This window comes from Leptonotus elevatus, chromosome 10, assembly GCF_054856555.1.
Source record: "Leptonotus elevatus isolate MCC_2025b chromosome 10, RoL_Lele_1.0, whole genome shotgun sequence".
Lineage (NCBI taxonomy): Eukaryota > Metazoa > Chordata > Actinopteri > Syngnathiformes > Syngnathidae > Leptonotus > Leptonotus elevatus.
Window position 1 is genome coordinate 21,068,881 of NC_141248.1, and position 21,191 is coordinate 21,090,071.

Genomic DNA, 21,191 nt, shown 5'->3' on the forward strand with positions numbered 1-21,191 from the left:
AGCACTAAACGAAACATCTGAAAGGGAAAAGACTGGAGAGTGGGGGTGGATTTCAGTGATTCCGGAGCAGAAGCAGTCCGATTCCTGGCTCAGGCCATGGAAAAGATGTTATGTCATATATTTTCACAGTATATTGCAGCATGTTGTGCTCGTGGTTAGGACGTCTGTATTACATTCAACAGGTTCTGCGTCTGAACGTCCAGCTGCATGTTCTCCCAGTGTTTGTGTTAGGTTCACTAAATTGCATATTCCGTAGGTTTGAATGTGAGCTGGGGTCGTTTCTAGCTTAGCCGTCGACCCTAATGAGGAAACACACCCTAGAACATGGACAGATGGATGCGGATATTGATTGTGAATGTATAATCTGGAGCATACTTGTCATGATTGTGTTGGGCATTTTGAGGTGGGGGGGGGGGGTACTGTTATGATGATGTCTTTTACGACGATAACGTTAAATTTGGCTAGTCTGCAAATGGCCCTTATGACGAGAATGTTGTCAGTTGCTATGCTCCTAGTAACGAGTTACTATTAGTTTGTCTAGTGACTCTTATTTGATCAAAAAGGCTTTATTCTGTCATATTGAATTGTGCATTGCGCTAGCACGAGTTACTGAATGACACTTTTGTCAGTAAGGCATGCCGAGGTTTTCAATCCCAACATTTCTATACAAGCGGTCTTCCGTACTTTTGAGTTCTGCATCCAGCTTGCTCAAGGGCCGTAGCCAAGGTTTTCCGTCAAATGGTTTCAAGTCCAAGTGTTTGTCTGTGTTTTCAAGAAGTTCAACTTTCTTCAAGGCCATCTGAATCCAGTTCTGCTCTCTATTGTTAGTTTGTTTTTATATATAAAGACTGTTTTCCAACATCCCTGTCTTGATGGCGTTTGGGTCCAAAAGCCACACCTCACGTGTCAATAAATGAAAAATTTTCCACTAATGTGGTTTTACTTAGATCTTGTATGTCCTATCTGGCTTTCCTTTTTTAGGAATCCAAACTTAAAAAGAAAATTGACTATTGATTATTCTTTAGCTGCCGCCACAAACGGCGGGGCACAGGAAATCCCATCAAAGCGTGAGCTTGGTGAAAGACGCGGCTCCCATTAAGAGTTCAGATGAGGAAAAACATGCAGGCTTTCCAGCCATTAGAGTATCATTCACCTGCTTCAAGCTGTGGATGTTTTCAACTTGTGGCGTAAAGCTATTAGTGCGTTATTAGACACGTTACGCCGGCGTCGTATTTTGAAGTCGTGGGTGCTATGAGAGATCATTTGACTGGGAATGAGTCATAAGACAAACGTGACTCACAGTTGCAAGAAATGTAAACCTTTAAGAACTACATTTATTCCTCCCAAATCCAGGGGACTCAGCTTCCTCTAACGTTACTTGTGTAAGAAATGTTACTACCCGGACCGGACTTCGTGGCAACATCACGTATGCTCTGAGGTAGGATGACTCCCAAAACACGGACATTCTTGTGTCTTGTGTACTTTCGGCTTTTATTGGTTGCTATGCGCATCTATGAAGAATTTGGGGTTATTTTTTAAACCAAGTTAGCTACTTCCCAGACCGCGCTAGCTACTAGCGCTAGCATGTTGCAACAAAAACAACAACATTGTTGATTCATTACTTATTTTCATACACTAACAACAATTTCAACTTTTGGGCTGCTGGGAAAGGAAAATAAGAGACCTGAAGGAGGATATTTGAAGAGATCTCAAAATCTTGACCACCAGATCAATTTTGAGTCAGAGCTAGCCACGGCTAGCGGCTCACGTATATCACGATCGCATTATGGTAAAAGCATTTTTACAATGACACTTACCTTAATAAAAATGGTCAGAACACACTTTGGTAGGCTTTGTCGGTTGGAAATCCTTTCGATTTATCTTTGCAATTCCAGACAATTCTTTGTCCGTTCCCATTCGACATGCCATGGACCTGTGAACGACACACAATGTGGGGCATATTATGCTATGTGAAAACTATCTATGGTCCAGTGAATTTCACAACATTTCAGATGTTTAAGATCGTTTTCAGCCGTAGCAGTCGGAATTTGCCTTTTGCACTTTTCCATCATATATCGACAATCCGCCATCACCAGTGACCTCAGGTCACGGAAAGCGTCAATACCCGAGAAACCTATTCTTAAACCAATGTGACCAAATTCAAAGCACTCATCAGTTGTACAGACGTATGTCAAGTGGTATGCCGTCGCGTTTTCAAAATAATCCTTCTCTCAAATGTCATTCTCCTAATTCATCACTTACATCGATCCACCATACCTACATATTTATCCTCTGCTAGCCAATGTGGCTTCACCGACATCAGCGCGCGTGATCAATGGATGAGGGCTGCCGGGGGTCAGCAATCGTGACGCCTGTGTTTACTGAGGCAAAGTGTTGTGGTGTGCGGGGAAAAAAAGAAGAAGGTGTAATCGATAAGACAGCTATCATCATTTGTGGTTCTTATTAACGACCTTACCGCAATCTGGCACGCACACGAAACACTCACTTGCATTTGAGGAAGTTGCGGTATTCCGCACAGCTTTTAGCAATCTTTTGTGGATGGGGGGGGGGGGGAGGGCTGAGCCATCTCCACTCACCTCGTATAAAACGAGGCTCTCCATCATGTAAAGAACGGCGTCGTCTATGAGGGCCGCGACGCTGAGCTGAAGAAATAATTCAATAGGTGGTCAAAGTCAAACTCACAAGCTCTCACTTCTGACTATGCTGCAAGCTCAATTCACTTCTCGTGAATTTCAAAAGCCGAGTTCACCTGTTTAAATACTAAGCCCGACGAGACGGTGGACAAGCAGTTAGCGCCTCTCTGCCTCACAGTTCAGCATTCGGGGTTCAAATTTCGGTTTTGGCCTTCCTATGGATAATTTAAGTAGGGCTGGGTATCAATTCTAATTTCCTCAATCGATTCGATTTCGATTCACACGAGTTCGATTTCAATTCTTTACGATTTGATTCAATTCCACTTCACTTCAATCCGATATTGATAATTATGGGACATCAAATCTTCTTAAATATCAAAGGCACGCTAAAAACTCCACAAACATTAAATTCCAAATTGAATTTTGCATAGGAAGTAACCGTTTAATTTATTTAGTGTGATAAATCGCTTAAGTGTTACACAAACATTGGCATCAGCAAGGATAACATGAAAATATTTTCATGATTCTAATTAAATAATTATAAATATAAATTAAAAAGATTCTGAATTGTCTTTAAGTACAATAAGTCAGGTCTTTTATAAATGTAAGAAAATACTTTAAATACATGTGAACATGAAAACGGTAAAATACCAAAAAAAAAAATCAGTCTTTAAAATTATATTGTCTTATAAATTTATGGGAAAAAAGAGATATTAAAATAATTGCTTCAGGGTTTTATGAATCGATATCAAGCTCTGTTCGATTTTTTAAACCCAGCCCTAAATTTAAGGTTGGATTTTTATGTCATAAATAGGAGGACTCAAATAAATTTTGAGGATTTTATGTGAAAGTAGGCTTCAAGCCAATTCCTTTTTTTCCCAGACTTCCGAATGCTTTTGTTGAGTACAGAAAAAAAAAATCAGAGCATACAGGAAAAGAAAAATAATCTTCATTTTAGGCTTTCTCTTCTGTGGCTCTTTGAGTATTTACAGTAAGGTCACCAAACCCTGCACTAGACCACCATGCTGCCATGGATGCAAATAATGAATGCATTAATCTGTGTGATTTAAGAGTCTAAAAGCAGCGTTAAAATTGCAGCAACACCTTTCGGCGGTTGATAAGTCACGTGCCATGTAGGCTTTAATTAAAAACAAGCGATAACATGATAAAAAAGAAGGAAAAAAGACGCCTCTTGGCTGATTATCTGTCATGGTGCAGCCACCTCGCTCTAAAATAATTTGTTGGATGTCACGGAGTCATCTGCTATTTGTTTCTGGTGCTGTGTTTCCCCGTCAAATGTCCCTTTTGTAGCAGAACAATGCGTGCTTCTGTCTGTGAATAATACATCGGTTTTCGGTGAGGCGTGCGAGACAAAGCGGGCATCAAGAAAAAGGGGAATGTCATATTGTGTGTATGAGAGAGCGATGATAGGACAGCGCGTGTATTTACAATCCAGTTTGCGACAAAACTGCGGCAAATCAGTTTGGGGGATTTAAATATTAATAAAGCCAAATGTATTTAAAGTCATCGCTTGTACACATCTTGCCTTAAGTCATAATATTGTGATTTTGACTCCATTATGCACACAAACAAAACTTTGAATTAACTGAGCGACGGGCTTTTTAAAAATAATGTCACACGACGTCGCAGTCGCGAGCCCTCGGGCCGACTTTTTTGACGGCTTACTTTTTACTCACATTATTCCCCTACTTTTCCTTCAAATCTTTTTCTCACAAAAGCCAAAAAGGGGGCTGAGCAGCAGCGGTGGCTCGGAGGGGAACCTAAACCCAGCTTGTGAGCGAAATCTGGCCACTTTGAAGATGTACTGCAGGGGCCGAGCACGGGACATAATTACGGTGTTAGAATGTAATGTATGCGTACGCTGGAGGTGGCCGCCAGGCTACTTTTGCACCTCTGTGGTGCTTGAGTTACTGGCAACCCACATGGCTTAACCCTCCTGTTAAGTTTGTATCATTAGAAAAAAGAAAAGAAAAATCATAGGTCAGTCTGACCTTCTGCATGTGTAACTATCCGGGGGAGAGGGGGGGGTAAAAAAAAAGAGAAAAATGAGCAGACCTCAACAACATTACTAAATATTTCATCATTTTGCTTAATTGCTTGCGTAATCTATGGCGGGCCTGTCCACCTGTCAAGTGTTAAGTTAAACAACCAGGCAAATATTTCATTTTCTGCCAATTTCTCAAAACATTCATGTGAACGAAACTTCTGCCAAGCTGTTACATAACAGCATGGGCCAATTTACATAACAGAGTTAACCCCCACACCAAGTTTCTCTCAGCGAGGGTGGGCTAAGATCCAGAGCCACTTTCAAGTGATGTTTGGAGTTGTTTGTCTGAAACGCGATAAACATTCATGGAGAGCCCCCAGTTGTAACTCCCCTGCTATTAAGTCAAAGACAAACGGTAAGCAGAGCTGCAATGTTTTTTTAAAATGCCCAGTTTAGCATTATCAATCGTTAGCTTCCGATAAGTGCCACATTATTGTTTGCTCTGTGATGTTGTTGATGCAGTGGCGGGTGTTTGTGTTTGATGATGAGTCCATGTACCACATACGCACAGCTTAGTTAGTAAATGAAGTGCTGCCCTCCATGAGTGAAAATGCTTCACTTGTATTAATGGGCACTCACACACTGCACTGTACTCCCGCTAGTAGAAGTCAATTCCTTGCCTGGTCAGTCCCCAAGCTCCACCCCTGGTTGTCATGGTTACAACATTCATAGTCATCATTGGTCCAGCAATATATGGGGTGGGGCGTTCAATTGTTTACTTGCATGTGACAGGGCCACCCTCTCAAATGGGCTAGACAATAAATATGATGCATGTGTATTGTATCATGTAGTAACACTTTTTGATCCGGGGGATATTTTAGCTAAATAATCCAGTTGAATGGTTATAATGCATGCTTGTTGCTAACCAATACAGCAGCACCTACCAAGGAATGTAAACAGTATTGCAGATTAATTAACTCATTCAAACGTGATAGAGCTTCTGACACAGATGATACAGCTTTTGACATGAAGAGGTGGCTTAAAGCAATGGTAGTTATTACAAAAAAACGGCCAGCAGGTGGCAGCCGAGTATAAGAGATCAACCAGGACCATGTTGCAACAAGCTCTTTTTGACAGTGTTTTCACCAGGAATGTGAAAAATGTTGAAACTTAGCTATATTCAAATGCAAATGTATGCAAGACGGAAACAGATACAAATGTACTTATGAGACTCTAATCTTTAGCAATAGAGCACAATATTATGTGGGCCTTGCAAAATCTGTCAAAATCCAGTAAAACAGCCGGGAGCGAAGGGGGTTGCTTCAGTGAAAACGACTGGAAGTGAAAGAGTTATGTATGGAATCCTACCAGCTGTTATAAGCCCCCAAATAAACACCTTACCATACTAAATGTTGGGCACTCTGTGCAGTTTAGCAAATGACCACATTTTGAGGAAATACGGTCTTTTTCTTTTAGCGGGCAACTTTCAGTCTTGGTAAAGCAACTGCGCTTCAATTGAAAGTACCGTATTCATGCAAGCTTGTAAGTGCAGCGTTACGGTGTGTGTAGAGGACTTCTTGAGAGAGCACAAGTGTTCTCAAAGTAATGACCTGAGTGTAAAGTGACACTTAAGGCGTTTTACTACAAATCGTCGGCGCAGGACCACCTGCCGCGACTCCTCACGGGCGCCGGCGCCCAAGTGCAAAAGGGCTCAAATGAAGGTGGAGCGCGGATCCGCAGGTGTTGCCGTTTAATTAATACACTCGAGCCTAGTCACACTTGGCTGCTTTCACAGCTCCGTCTGGGACAGCTGAGCCAATCACAGCTCATCACACACACACGCGCGCATATGCGTACACACACACACACACCTAAATCATATTTTGCCGCAAAAAAAAAAAGGTCTTCAAGCTGTCGTCAATCTGCCAGCGAGTAATTGATGATACATGGCAACGTTTGTGGCACGATGCATTTCAATTTGGACAGTTTTAGGCATGGTGGAGTATGCGTTAGTGTTAGCATGTCTGGCTCAGCGTTACGAGATTCCGGGTTCTAATCTCGGCTTAATTTCAGACGTGATGGGCGGGCAGACACTCCACCGACTCAACCATTTGTGTACAAGCAATGCAGGGGTGTCAAACTAGGTTAGACTTTAAGGCATTATAAAATATAAATATATTATATTGTCACATATGCACATTAAATTGATGGATGGTTAGTTTTAAAATCAGAAACCAGTAAATAATCGTTTAAATATTTTTCAATGTATTTTTAAAAGTGGCGGTAACAATTTCCGATCTCCGTTGTTAAAAGTGAAGACAATTTGCAAGAAACCTGGACTCGATACACATGACTTGCCTTTGGGGCCACATAAAATGATGTTGCGGGTCGGATCGCAGGCTTTTGACACCCGTGCAATGAACAGTCCATTTTCCATAATAAGTATGGCGATGCAGCCTTGTCATCAGGTGCAACAGGTCATAGACCAGGAGGGGGGAAACCTTTGTACTCTTGTTTAAGAATATTAATATGTTATACTTAATTGTCAATTATTTAGAATATAAATATATATATTTACATATATAGTCTATATAAGCAGAGGTGGTAAATCCAGGTCCAGAAAGTAAAAGCCCTGCCACAGTTTGGCTTTAGCCCCTGATGCCAGCTAGCTAGCTCCCTATCAGGTAAACAAGCACCATGGGAGCTAGCTAGCTAGCTAGCACCTGGGACTAAAGTCAAACTGTGGCAGGGTTTTTACTTTCTGGACATGGATTTGCCACCTCTGTATATAAGCTTTGCTACAATTTTCTATTTTAATATTTAAATACATTAATTTTGATAAACCCATTTTGGGGGGTGGCGGTGGGGAGTTGCCGGAGCTAATTTAACAGGGGTGTGAATTGCCCGGTACCTGGCATTCGGACCATACCACTATTCATAGGTCACATTTCGATTTTATACCAATTAATTCCGATACGAATCTACAAGTCGATTATTGCAATTTTTTTAAACTCAAATTTAGAAAATACGAATCAGTAAACTTGTACATGTACACTGTAATATTTGTATGAAAATGTTTTTATCTAAAACTTTAGGCTTATAACTGAACCACTGTACAGTATTTAACAAACAGATTGCAATCTGTTTCATATATCTACAGCATTTAAATAAAATATTAATGTTTAGTGTTCCATTAACATTCTTCTATGCTTAAAGTGCGAACCCTAACTCTAAGTAAGATGTTTAAATGAATATTTCCATCAAAAATTCGGCCGCGTATTGAATCAATACGAGAATTGTGCGCTGCAATATCGCGATTATATCGCCAAATCGATTTTTTTAACACCCCTATAAATGAGTGCAACAAATATTACAGGACTTTTAATAATATAAATGCTAAGTTCATTGGCCTAAGAATGTTGCTGTAGGCATCTATAAAAATACAACCCAGTATTTTACAATTTACCTCACCTGAAGCTGCAATTTAAAACAACGCAAAAGCAGACTATTACTGAGAAACGCCATTAAGATCGTATATAAAAAAAACACCATGAGAGAAATAGTTTACGTTCAGTCACATTGCAATTAGGCCGTCTGGGCAGCTTGGTAGGCTGTGCTGTTTTGGTTAGCAACCGAGCATCAGCGAAGAAACGTGATCCAAATGAGCTAAGAAGCACGCGGAGTCGGCCGGTGAGCCGACTAACAGTGGTTAGCCGAGGATAACCTCGACAGAGTCGCTCGCTCGCCGGTGCCAATGCACACGGCGAGCGGAAAGGCTGGATCCGCTTAAAAGCTGGCGCGCGTCTCCTGACTCGCCGAGAGCTTGCCAAAATGCTTTGCGGGCCTTCTGTGCTGAAATGGGCGGCGGCTGGCTGCGTCTCCTGCTGGCACAATGAGAAGCTCCTCCAAGCTCTGGATGCATTGTGACCGTCAAAGCGGCTGCTAGCAAAGCACACCGTCATTAGGAAGGTAGTTACCGTCTGGTAAAGGTACGATGGTTTTATGGTTTTTGTCCTTAGTGAGGTCGTCGTACAGTCGTGTTTTTCTTTTAGTTCTTATATTTGCAAGGGAGTCATATTTGTAATTAGTAAGGACAGCTGTGACATCACAAGCTCGTCGCTAACCTTAAACTGAGGCTTTTCCGAGAAATTATTATTATATAGAATCCCGTTATATTGCATTTGTTATTTCCGTCCAAATGATGACAACTGTTTTCTCACTCCCCGGGAAATTTGTGAATGGAAAACAGATTAGGAAATAATGGTGATAGAAGCACAAAGAGTGAGATCACGCGTCTATTTCAGTAGTTGATGAAATTAGCTTTTTGGCGCTCAGCTTTCATCAAGGCACAGAATTTTGAAGAGGCTTTTTTAAAATTATATTTATTCCAAGGCAATGGGGCAATGGCTATATTTCCTTTGATCAACTAAAGATAAAATAATTCTCCATCAAAACTATACTGCAGCACAAGATAATCAAATGAAATAAAATTTCAATGAAATAAAACAAAATATTATTGTTATGTTACAGTATGTGACAACAATGTGTTCCCGTATAAATAAATAAAATTCCAGAGTCACTTTACAGGGAGTCCTCGAGTTACGTCGTACGCGACCTACGTCGTTTCGACTTTACGGCATCCGTACCTCGCCCGTAGCACCTTCTTTTTCGTTAATTTCCCACAGTAATCACGCCATTTTAAACTTCTTTAAAGTTGTGTTGTTATTACCTCCAGCAATGGACGTCATCGAGCAAGTTGGCTCGCCATCAGGTTTGAGTTTGAATTAGCCTCGCTCTGCCGTCCGTCAGCAACGGAAGGTCCGTGCGGAAACACGGAATATTGGTTCCGGCTCTTCCGGGTTGCGCAAAAATGTTTTTTTTAAATTACTGTACAAAGTATTTTGATGTAAATATTGACTTAAACGGTGAAATCCGACTTAAATCGAAATTTAAATCGCCAGCGTAGGAACGTAACTCGGGCATAACGCGAGGACAAAAACAAGGAAAGAAGCTCCATAGTACCCAGTCTGGCTTCCAGAATAACGTGTGGCGTGTGATTGGGGCCCAATTAACAAAACAAACGACTCATCTTTACTTTGTTTCCGCCGCTTTGCCGTTTGAATCCGCATCAATGTACCTGCAATGTAAGCAGCGTCGTCGTCGTTTACACAACACATGGATTTTTGCCAATCAACTCCAAATGCTTGAAAGCGCGACGGGCAAAGCAGGCGTATCAATCCGTCAGTTAGCGGATAAAAGCGCCTCATCCTCGTCGAGCGGTGATGTGGCGATGATGACAAATGGACGCGGGTCATTTATCTCCCACAGCCACGGTTGTCTTCGAGACAGCGCCGAGGATTGAAGATGGGAGAGAAAGAGAGAGAGAGAGAGAGAGAGACAGTGAGCTAGTGAAGGGTGGGGGGAAAAAAAACATCTGTAAATTATTCAGCATTTTGAAAACACGCCACGCATCGTTCTTGAGGTTGCATCGCTTCGCAGAATTTCTATGAAAATGTTCCCCTGGGGTGCGCATTCATTATGTATGAAGCCAGGCTTGATGCGAGCCCCGACAAGGCGGTGTAATGAACGGGCCGAGAGGCCTTGTTTGGACGTCCGTTATATTTTCGCCCGCGTCTCCTTGTAAGTTGTGATGCATCGGCTGTGTTACTCCGGCTGCTGAGTTTCTTCCTTTAGGAGCTGCCGGCCGGGCAACAGGGGTTCCGCTCTAATGATGGACAACTGTGCTGCAGCTACGTCAATTATGTCCCAAAAAGATATTCTACTTTTATAATCATACTCCCATAAACCGAATTCTAGGGGTGGGAATCTCGCGATTCGATTCAGATTTTTGGGTCTGCCATTCGATTCGGAATCGATCTTTGATTCTGAACGTTTTTTTTGATTCAAAATGATTTGATTGACAATGATTTCTGCTTCAATTCATAGATGTGCAAAATTTCGTGATCTACTCCAGTCTAACTCGCTAATGCTAATTAGCGCGCTACTCGCTCATACAAAAACGCTTCAGAAATGTATACAGCATCTTAACTTTACTCAACTGCATATGCTCTTCCTACACTTTTATCGGAATAACTTGATCGTGACTTTTTCCTTCTACTCTCTAATGTGGCTACAACTTAACAGTTTATCAGAACGCATGGAACCACACTGCCCATAAGTGGCCAAATCGGGTACAACGCTCCCAATAAAGGCACACACAAACAAGGGGAAGACAGTATAAAATAATTTAAATAAAAGCGTTTTTGGAACATTTCAAAAACGATTCTGAATCGTACTAAATGAGAATTGCGATTCTTATGTGAATCAATTTTTGTCCTTTTGTTCGGCCTATATAGACTAAAAACAGTGAAAACATGTAAAGAATTAAACTGCTAAATGCTATCCTGCTTGACCGTTCAACAGGTGTAAACAAGAAATAACCCTCAAGTCAATGCCCTCCCCAGAAACGCAAACTAGTGACACCTGCTCTAAACTGCTCCATAGTTGTGAATATTTGTCTCTGTGTGCCAATCATAGAAACCCAAGTCACAGCCAGAGGAATAATACATGTCAACTGATCTGCTCAGATTTCTAAAATATGCATTTTATCGATCCAAAAAGCAACTCCCGGCAATGCTGATCAAAAAAAAAAAAAAGCAATGGCTTTTTCTCAGCCAATTATTTCCTTGTTGGTGAGTCATGATGCTGAACATTGTAGACGCGCGTTGCAGCAGGACAATGTGTGATCCAATGATAAAGCAGCAACAGCCGCAGCAGCGGCGTCGTCGTCGTTTACCAGCCTGCCGCCTCACATGACTCAGCTCGGCAGACAAGCAACGACAATTTATCTGTAAATGGTGGAAGCAATAATAATAATAATAATTATTATTATTATAAATAAATAATATGCCCACTGTTGGGGAGTGAGCCTCGTCTGTATGGCACCTTTGCACACTTCCTTCTTTTAATCAACACTTTTTGAGGGAAGGTAACACTCACGCGGTTCACACAGGACACGGGGAAGAGGTGGCAAAACACAATAAGTTACCCATTTTTGCACACGCATGAATAAGAATAGGAAGAAAAAAAAAATCAGGCGACTGAAAGGTGATGCAGGCTGCTCAATTCTGTTCCAATGCTTTTTTTTTCTTTCTTTCTTCATCTTGTCTATTCCCTTGTCGAAGTTTGTCAAAATTAGAAACTTTAAATAGTTGTATAGTCTTTAGAAGAGTGGCTTGCTTGCAAATCAGTGAAATCATCTCAATCATCAATCTAAAAAAACGTACTTTGGTCACTTGTAAGTCAAGACGCCAATATAATGAATTAAGTATTTGCCTGAACTTTTTAGCTCGTCAAATGAGTATTTACGTGGCAATAGCTTCATAATGAAATTCTTTTTTTTTGCCAATTTGCATCACAGTTGGTTTATTGGGTAGTGAGGGTGCTAAACATTGCCTTGGGGGACTTCCCCCCCCCCCCGTCCCCCCGCCCCCCCGCTAGTGTTTGACAAAGCATGCTTGAAAACACCGTCAATTCAGTGCCACTGGACTATGACACTATTATGGAGTCAATTAAGTGCCGAGAGTGTAAAGCACTGCTGTTCTTCGGGCTTATAGGGAGCCAGAGGCGTTATTCTCGACTAGTAGTCATCGTGGCGAGGTCAGCCACGAGTCAATTGGTTTGATTGAAAGCAATACGAGCAGCTCGGCGAGAGAAAGGAAAATAAAAGTGATGATGTACTTTATGTTGTATGTGGGCTAATACAGTACATGTAATGCAAAGTTCATGACATCATCCTTGGTTCAAAGTTCAAACTATGACACGCATAGAACTTTTAACTTTTTTTGTCATATGTGAATAAAAAGAAGTTACTGCATAACTCTGTGGTCATAATCAATCCATTATATTTACAACAATTAAATTCATTTATTCTCTTCATTTCATAGCGTTTTTGTTCGTTGCACTGTTTCCAGTGCATGTATCGGGATGTTAGATTTGTTTACCCAATCGGATTCCTTCTTTTCTTTTGGTCCCGCCTCCTCGATAAACTGCAGTCGGACCGGGTCGGGCGGGGTCTGGTCAGTGTCAGATTTGTATGGCGGCCACTTGAATGATCTGACATAGCAACTGTCGTGAACAGCAAAATAAATAAATAAATACAATAAAATAAAAAATAAGTTGTACAGTCTCTGCTCGGCATGACTTAAACTCTGCTTGACATGGGGCTTTTTTTTTTTTTTTTCACCAATCAGATTTCACATTTGGCTCCGAGGGCCAACTCGCAGTGCCACAATAATATCATCATTTTGTGACCTACGAGCAACTCTGATTGTTTGGTCAGAGCAGAACTTTCACCAAAAGTTTGACGAGCACAACACGCACAGTAACAGTATGCCGCAAACCGCATCCATTGTATAACTGCATTTTCATTGTATTTTTCTCATGTTATTAGATAAATATCGATTTGGTACCGCTACAAATGATGTATGTGGCACAGTTGCGTGCTTTTATATTGCTTTTTTTTTCCTGGGTATATTATTGACGGTTTCTATAATTGCAATGTGATATTGGTGGTATTATTGAAGAGTGATTATGTTGGGTACGTTCCTACTGAATGCCGAGAAAGCACATGTAGGCTACAGCCCGCCACTGATTTTTAAGGGATCCTCCAGTTTATTACGATCCTGACATACAATATTTCAAGGTTACAAAATGGATTAGTGTAGAATAAAGATGATGACATTTGATTGCTTTTTTTTTTTTTTTTCATTTACTGTAATTTACTGAGGACGTGTAGGTGTTGCTGGAGTTAATAAGTGCAACGTATGTCCAAAAGTCACTGATGGTGTAATATTTTGCTTACCCGACTTCCAGACAGGCAGCATCAGTTGCGATTTGAATGTATGAAAGGTTGTTTGTCACAATGTGATTGATAAAAGTCTTGAGCCTGCTCTTTAGACAGGGACTAGCATCTCATCTGGGTTAGCGGACGTCATGCTAGCGCTATGCTATTGGCAGCAGGGCAAACTCAATTGAACAATATCACACGGAAAACAAAACCGAGCAGGATGGAAACGCAACTTCAAGCTGCATTTAAACAGCCTCTTCAGATAGAGAGCCAAGGCAAAAACAAATGCCATTATTATAGTGTATTTATAGCATAATAATTCAAAAACCGCGGCTGACAAAAAGGCAAACCACACTTGATTGGTTGTCAGTCACACACAGTACACAGATGCAGACAACCATTCACACTCACATTACTAAGTGGGAATTGAACCCACGCTGCCTCAGGCGAGTAAACCACTACACCGTCAGTGACTCACAATCATTCAGACCCATCTCGAGAGAATTGCATTGAAATGTTGCACTTTCCTAAAAATAACTGATATCATCTGTTGTATATCATTGAATGCAGCACGCCGGTCTAGTGGACGCATGTTTGCCTCACTGTTGAGGAGTTCTGGGTTTGAATCTTGGCTTGGGCCATTTTCTCTATGGTTTGCACCAGAACCGCATGTAAGATTCAATGAAAAGTCTACCAGAAACAGTGACTCTCTCTCCTCCAAATCAAAACTCAAAACTCACCTATTCCGGACTGCCTACTCCATCTAAAGTTTCCTGCCAGTTTGTCCTTCCTATTGCATTTATTTATTGAATTAAATTTATTTTTTTCTGCCCAAAATCTTTATGGCTGTCTTGAAAGGTGCTTATAAATTAAATGTATTATCATTATTATTATTATGGGATCAAGCAATAGCAACAACAAAAAAGATGGCGGGATATTATTTAATTTTTTTCTATTTTATTGCAGACATTGTTTATTTGCGAATCTTACATTTATTGGACCATTTACCGCTGGCAGTTTGCAGATTTTTATGTTAGCTTTTCATTGACTCCTAACAAAAAAGCCACTTTATGGTCTTTTCTCTGATTGTAGCCAATGCGAACCAAACCCTTGCTTCAAAAGCAATGTTCGCACCAGTATCAGTATTCAGTATCATTAGCATTACTGTCACACTGTTGAGTGTTTCGCTGATGTTTCTGTCTGCACCGCACACTTTTAAGCTTGTTTTTACAAGCTCTTATCGCTAAAAGTAAACAGACGGTGGGGAAAAAAGCAGTGGAGATTGCATGTTTCATTTCTTAATTATTTACTTGAGTGGCTCCAAAGACCAAACGCACGCACAGAAAGACATGTGGCAAACAAACAACAAGGGGAAATGAGTACAATTGGGAAAGTCAGTGGAGTGCAGGAATGACAAATGGACTCTTTAGATCTCACGCTGTTGTATTTAGAATGCTTTAATTGAACATGAGCCGAGCACGGACACGGCGAACGAGATGAAAGCCTAACAGGGAGCGAGTGTGACGCCTTATTTTATTTTTTTTGCAAAGGACTGTGGGATTTATTTTTTGGAACAACATCAACGGCGGATGCTAACGTCAATTCCACGCAAGCATTTTAAGTTATTTGGGGAGCACTTGAGGAGAAAAGGGGAATCGTTTCAAAGTGGAGATTATTTCAAAATCTCCTCACACGCATGAACACAAAGCTCCTGTAGCAAAGCAAGGAAACTGAAGTGACTGGTCTTTGTATTGTAAATGCACCAGGAAGGGAGATGCATCGCGGCCTCTCTTCCTTTCTGCCATCAAAAAACAAAAAAAAAAGTTCCTCTTTTCCTTGATGAATACTTCGAAATGGGGGCAACTCCAACGTGAACTTTTATGACTTTCTGCAGTTTGTCAAGAACAGTTTGTCAAGAACAGTTTGTCAAGAACAGTTTGTCAAGAACAGTTTGTCGTTTGAAATGTCGTTCGCCGACCAGAGTTCATTTGCGAGCCGTGTGGGATCGGGACTTTCGGATTACCGTTTCATAATCAGCCTCATTAATCCGGTAAGGGGGATCTTTATTGTCGGTACATCTGTAGCTGCTCAGGTTCTAGTGAGGCGTCATTAAAAGCAAACTGGGCAGTTATGATGTAGTTAGGAGGGGAAATAAAAGGCAGATCTTCCTTCAATGGCTCCATCTTATGACCGTAAAGCTTGCATTTTAAATGAACTGAATTCATCTTGATGGATAACACCTAATCAGTGGAACTGGAGTGGAAGCTGAGGATGGTTGAGAAGTTCCTCACGGAAGTTAAGTAGCTAGAGGCTGTCCTAAAAGTTCCTATATGACATCATAAATTCATTATCAGAGTATAGTAATCACCCTCATATTTGTCGTTTACTATCCACAAATTAACCGATTTGCATTTTTTCCAGTGCCGTGCCGTTCACCTTGCGCCGGTCTTGCATTGTAACATTGGAAATATGCCGCCAGAAAAGCTCAGCATCTGGGCAGTAGGACCACATTTCCCATCATTCTTAGACACGGCAACTGTGTGACTGACATCACAAAGCCACAACTTGCTGACTGAAATAAAAATAAATAAATAAAAACGGGATGCCGGTACAGGAGCTGCGTATAAACGCGACAAAACAATGGGGCTGGCGAAATCCGCTGGGACTCGGGACACAAGGCTCAAATCCGGGACTGTCCCTGTTTACCAGGTCTGTCCTGGAAAAACACGGGACACCTGGTCACTCTGTATTAACCTGTTTTAGGATAATAGTGTATTGTATATTTACAGTTTAAACAATCAATCTTTTACTGTGCGTCACTTTCATGGATGTCCTGCAGAGGCCGTAAAAGTGAGCAGAAACTTGCGCTAAAAACATTTACATATCTACAAATGAACGGCACGGGCGATTTAGTTTAGCATTTAAATGTAGAAACAAAGACATTGACTTTGTCGACCAGAAAAAGTCGCTATTGGATTTGGACAATCAAAGTCACCAAAAAGGTCTAAAAAGTGGACAAATCTAACGACAAAGTAAAAACATTGGCAACACTGGATGAGAGTCATCCTCTCACATATGTTTGTCACTACAGACCCCACCTCAAAATAATTCCTGTACAAATGCGTATTGAACCCTTAGCAGTCATTTCAGGGGTAGATCAATTACACCAGAACTAAATTTAACCAATTACGTAATTGGCATGCATTCATAAATTACCCCAGGACAACACTTGGTTACCAACCAAATTTCCGTCCCGTTAATTGTTCCCCCAAAAGTTCCTGCAGTGAAAATGCGCCTTGAGCAATCACGTGTCTGCCTGCTCCGGTGTAAAGCAACACTTTTGATTTTGTGTCTCTCTGGCTGCAAAAAGCTTGACTCCATCCAACAGCTAATTCCAGACGTCGTCTTCCTGGACAGGCAGTCAGTCTTTTTCTGCCTTTTTTTTTTTTCCAGCTGGATGGGGAAGCTGCGATGATTACTGAAACGACAGCAATCCAAAGGGTTGCATTTGTCGGGCCTGAAACATCTAAACAATTAGCTGACAGATGCTTAAAAGCTCTGTAGCACAAGCAGGGGTAACTCCAAATTCCATTTGGGTGATAATGATCTGAGTGTTTGTCACTACCGGGGACATGATCCGCATTGATTCACGATTTGGCGGAATTTCAACAAGCAATGAGTGCAAACGACTTGAAGACAAAAGAGGGGCATCCCTCATTGGCTGCTCTATTTCATTTTTAAACAATTATTGGCAAAAATGATGGACATGTACCGATTTGAAACATTTGAGACGATTTCTAAAAAATGTGACCAACCCGACCGACACTTGAGGGGGAAAAAAGGCAAAATCACCCAAAACAAAAACAAAACAAAAAAAAATGAAATTGAATAGAGACAATAGGTCGGTGTCATTTTATTGGTAACTGCAAAGCACAAAGTGATTGCTCAAACGGGATGGAAAACATTCATCAATATGACTTTGACCTGAGCTAATTTGGGCGTTTAGCTCCAATGTCGTCCAAAATCAATAGAACACTTTTCTCAATAATCCTGAAAGCTCAGTGATGATGGTTTAAAAAATGCAAGGAGGTGACAAGTAGTGTTTTGAAGTTAGACCTCAGGTATACAGTGATTGAAAATCAATAGTGTGCTTGCTTCAACATGAGGCAATAATCAATAAGAGTACATACAAATAAGCCTGGAATTACTCTAACAAGCCTTCACGGTGGCCAGATATTTTATGATCGATATTTCAGCCTTTCATTGAGTATGATGTTTGTCATAAACACCAGTCAGGTACGGTCATTATTAGTTTTACACTATAGATCGAGGTCACCAACCGTTTTGATGCTGAGAGCTACTTTCTTGGGTCCTGAAAAATCGGAAGGCTTACCAGTTTCATGCACTCTTCTGAAATGTCATCCAATTACAGTGAATTATACATTTGTGAAAATCATCTATGATTAAAACTTAGATAATTACAATCGACCGTGTTTGTCTTCTCTTCTGTGGGTGAATGTATAACTACTCACTCCACTTCATTGAAGTGGGAAGTATGTATATATAGATATATTTTTTATCTGCATGTCACTTCAACCAAGGCATGGGTCTGGTGTCAAACCTGTGACAAAATATGATCTGTGTTGATTTTCTTAGGATCACGTTTTTAAATCGTCGTCTTCATTAAATACATCATAAGAGCAAAAAATAATGGGGAAAACAGAAGAACACATGGATCGACTTCACAGTTTGAAAAGCCCCCACTCCTTTAGGGAGAATTACCAGGATCTGGAGCATGTCTTTGGGATTTTTGTTCTCCTTTCATCTACAGGAGCGATGATTGCAACTTGTCATAATTGTGAGAAAGTGCACATCACAACATGAGTGTGTCATCGGGAGTGTTTAGGATGCACAAGCATCCGTCACACGTTCACAGGTTAGGCGTAGTGTCTGTGTTTAGTCTCGAGGGATCTCCATTGTCTAGACAACAAAGTGACAATTTCAAAATATTTTGTCAAGATGACGACGGGAGAAAGTTGTAAAACACTTTTGTTATTTTTACACAATCCCGACTATACGTTGTTGGGTGTAAATGAACAACTTTTTGTACAGCTTACAATTAATTACCTTTGTGTCTGAGATATATAAAGTATAGTATACCTGATATATATGCTAGTATGAATTTTTGGACTGTGTGTGCTTGAAGGGATAATCCATGCTTTTAGGCACCCCGGCTGTCAGCAAAGACAAAATAGATTGTCCGCATTCACAGATTTCCTGTTTCTGTGTTTGCATCGAAGGTGGCGTGTGCATCTCCCAGTCGGTGAAGATTCCCAGGGAGCCCAAACAGGGCGAATTCGACAAGGTCATCAGACGCCTACGCGAAAATCCCAACGCCAGAGTCGTCATCATTTTTGCCAATGAAGATGACATCAGGTAGGTGGCAAAATACTGTACATGGAGAAAGGCTAAGCAGTGGTCCACTATGTGATGAATTGCAGAGTGAGCCAAAAGTGGGATTGCCCTGTTGGCGTTTCTACTTCATACTCGCCCCTTTTTGCAGGCGGCTGCTCCACGCTGCTAAAAAGGCCAACCAGACGGGACATTTCATCTGGGTGGGCTCCGACAGTTGGGGGTCCAAGATTTCTCCAGTCCTGCACCAGGAGGAGATGGCGGAAGGGGCGGTCACCATCCTGCCCAAGCGCCAGTCCATCAAGGGTAAAGACAGTCTTAGGAGTCGTATAGTGGATACCGCATTTCTGCAAATAGTAACTGGGGGGCCTTTATTTACTGCAGAGACGTGTAACAGGATTGTTTATGGTGCAGAAATACAGCAAAAAGTCAAGAACCGAGGCAGACTATCTTGAAAAATAAGTCGTGCTGTTCCCCTGAATTTTAACACGGACATATTGAACATTACGGAGAAACCACGAGTCAGCATCCAGTAGAACGCTGGACTTCAAAACTAAATAAAAAGGACTATCGTGAAGAAATGCAGAGAATCGACAAGAACAGAGGCAGGCTGAGTTAAACAAATAAATGTATTGTAGCTCCATCTGAAAGCCGGTTGTGCTCTTTTCATTAAAAAATAAGCAGCATTATTTTTGGGTTTGGACTATTTTGCACCAGGCAGTGCTAGCTTTTAATTCTGACTTGCATATGATTTATATTTGTTTTATCATTCTATTTTAGTTTCTCTGGTGGACTATATAAGTAACCTATTAGTAATTTATCATTATTAAATTAAAAATAATTGCTACCCTAAATGTCATATCATGATTCATGTTATCGTGAGGGTATGCAATTCATACCATGATATGAATTTTAGGCCATATCGTGCAGACCTAACACACAAGATTGTGGAGTGACCAAACATCAGAATCTACCAGAACTGTATTTGTCATTAAAGGTACACTTTAATTTAACTAAAAGACTGTTTTGCCTGATTTGGTAGGTGCTGCTCTTTTGGTTAGCAGTGATGCTCAAACAGGCTTTGCAGTTAAATCTCTAATGTATGTGTATGTGAATAATATAAACTGTGGTAATTACACTTACTACCCATTTTTTCCCTGAGCTGGAGATTTCAGGTTGTCTTAAGCGCAACTAATCGGGAAATGGCGTATATTACTCAAGGAAATATGGTAAAATTTAAAAATAAGAATACAAAAATAAGAGTAAAAAATAAAATAAGAGTGTCTACACATCTTGCAGCCTCACCCTATGAAACGACTGATGGCATTGAATGTGTCCAGGGTTCGACCGCTATTTCATCAGCCGCACGCTGGAGAACAACAGACGGAACATCTGGTTCGCCGAGTTCTGGGAGAACAACTTCAGTTGCAAGCTGAGCCGACACGCCCTGAAGAAAGGCTCCGGGCTCAAAAAGTGCACGAGTAAGTCGTACTGAACTGGATATGAAACAAAGCACCATTATGTTTGTTATACTTCACTGAGCACTGTGTTCTTATTGCTGTCATCTGTACTAGTTATCTATTGTTATTTACTTCGAGACCGACCGTTACTGCCTACTGCTGAAACTTTCATAGTAACTTATGCGCAATTTAGATGTTGTTCGGTGAATGTGTGAACAGCCATATCAGATGTGTCACACCACATATATATTATGCACACAGAATAAAATCCAATTTCGGGGCGTTAAATCAGAATTAGGCACCTTGACCTGCGGTGAAAATCCAGCCATATTTGTTTTTAGAAACGCACGGCCCCATTAAATGTTATCAAGGATATAAAGTCCAAACTCATTCCCACCAGCACAAATTCAAAGTCCTGCATTCAAGCTAAATTACACTTCTCGAGGCAGCATGCGTGCACGCACGCTCGGCGGGGAGTCGAGGCAGCGACCCTCATGCTGTGAAGCGCCACCGAGTCATCGCGGTGCCCTCAGGCCACGCGAATGCACGCACACTCGCTGCTTTCCATGCAGATGTTGGTATTTAAGAGCAACGCTGTGTTGTGATGTGGAGTATATGAACCCACGCAAGTGTGGTGCCAAAACAAAATTATTTTCTTATTTGTAGTCTTAGTCGGATGGCAAACACTTTATGTAGTATTTTCCTTCTCGTGTCAGCAAAAGGCCTCAAATATATGTCAACCAAAATATAAACGCAACACTTTTGTTTTTGCTCCCATTTTTTATGAGATGAACTCAAAGATCTAAAAC

The 21,191-nt window shown here is 41.0% G+C and overlaps 1 protein-coding gene and 1 long non-coding RNA gene across 2 annotated transcripts in view; one reads left to right on the top strand and one right to left on the bottom strand.

The window, feature by feature from the left end:
* Positions 1 to 21,191, top strand: part of LOC147167572 (metabotropic glutamate receptor 4-like) — a 140,698-nt gene that overhangs the window by 83,117 nt on the left and 36,390 nt on the right. The window contains exons 4-6 of the mRNA XM_086088122.1: positions 18,811 to 18,946; positions 19,074 to 19,228; positions 20,263 to 20,403. Of these exons, the coding sequence (XP_085944248.1) occupies positions 18,811 to 18,946; positions 19,074 to 19,228; positions 20,263 to 20,403 (432 nt within the window). The remainder of the gene's footprint in view (positions 1 to 18,810; positions 18,947 to 19,073; positions 19,229 to 20,262; positions 20,404 to 21,191) is intronic.
* The window catches only part of LOC147167573 (uncharacterized), a 158,885-nt gene continuing 139,540 nt past the window's right edge, over positions 1,847 to 21,191 (bottom strand). The window contains exon 6 of the long non-coding RNA XR_015096391.1: positions 1,847 to 1,933. This is a non-coding gene — a long non-coding RNA (uncharacterized LOC147167573). The remainder of the gene's footprint in view (positions 1,934 to 21,191) is intronic.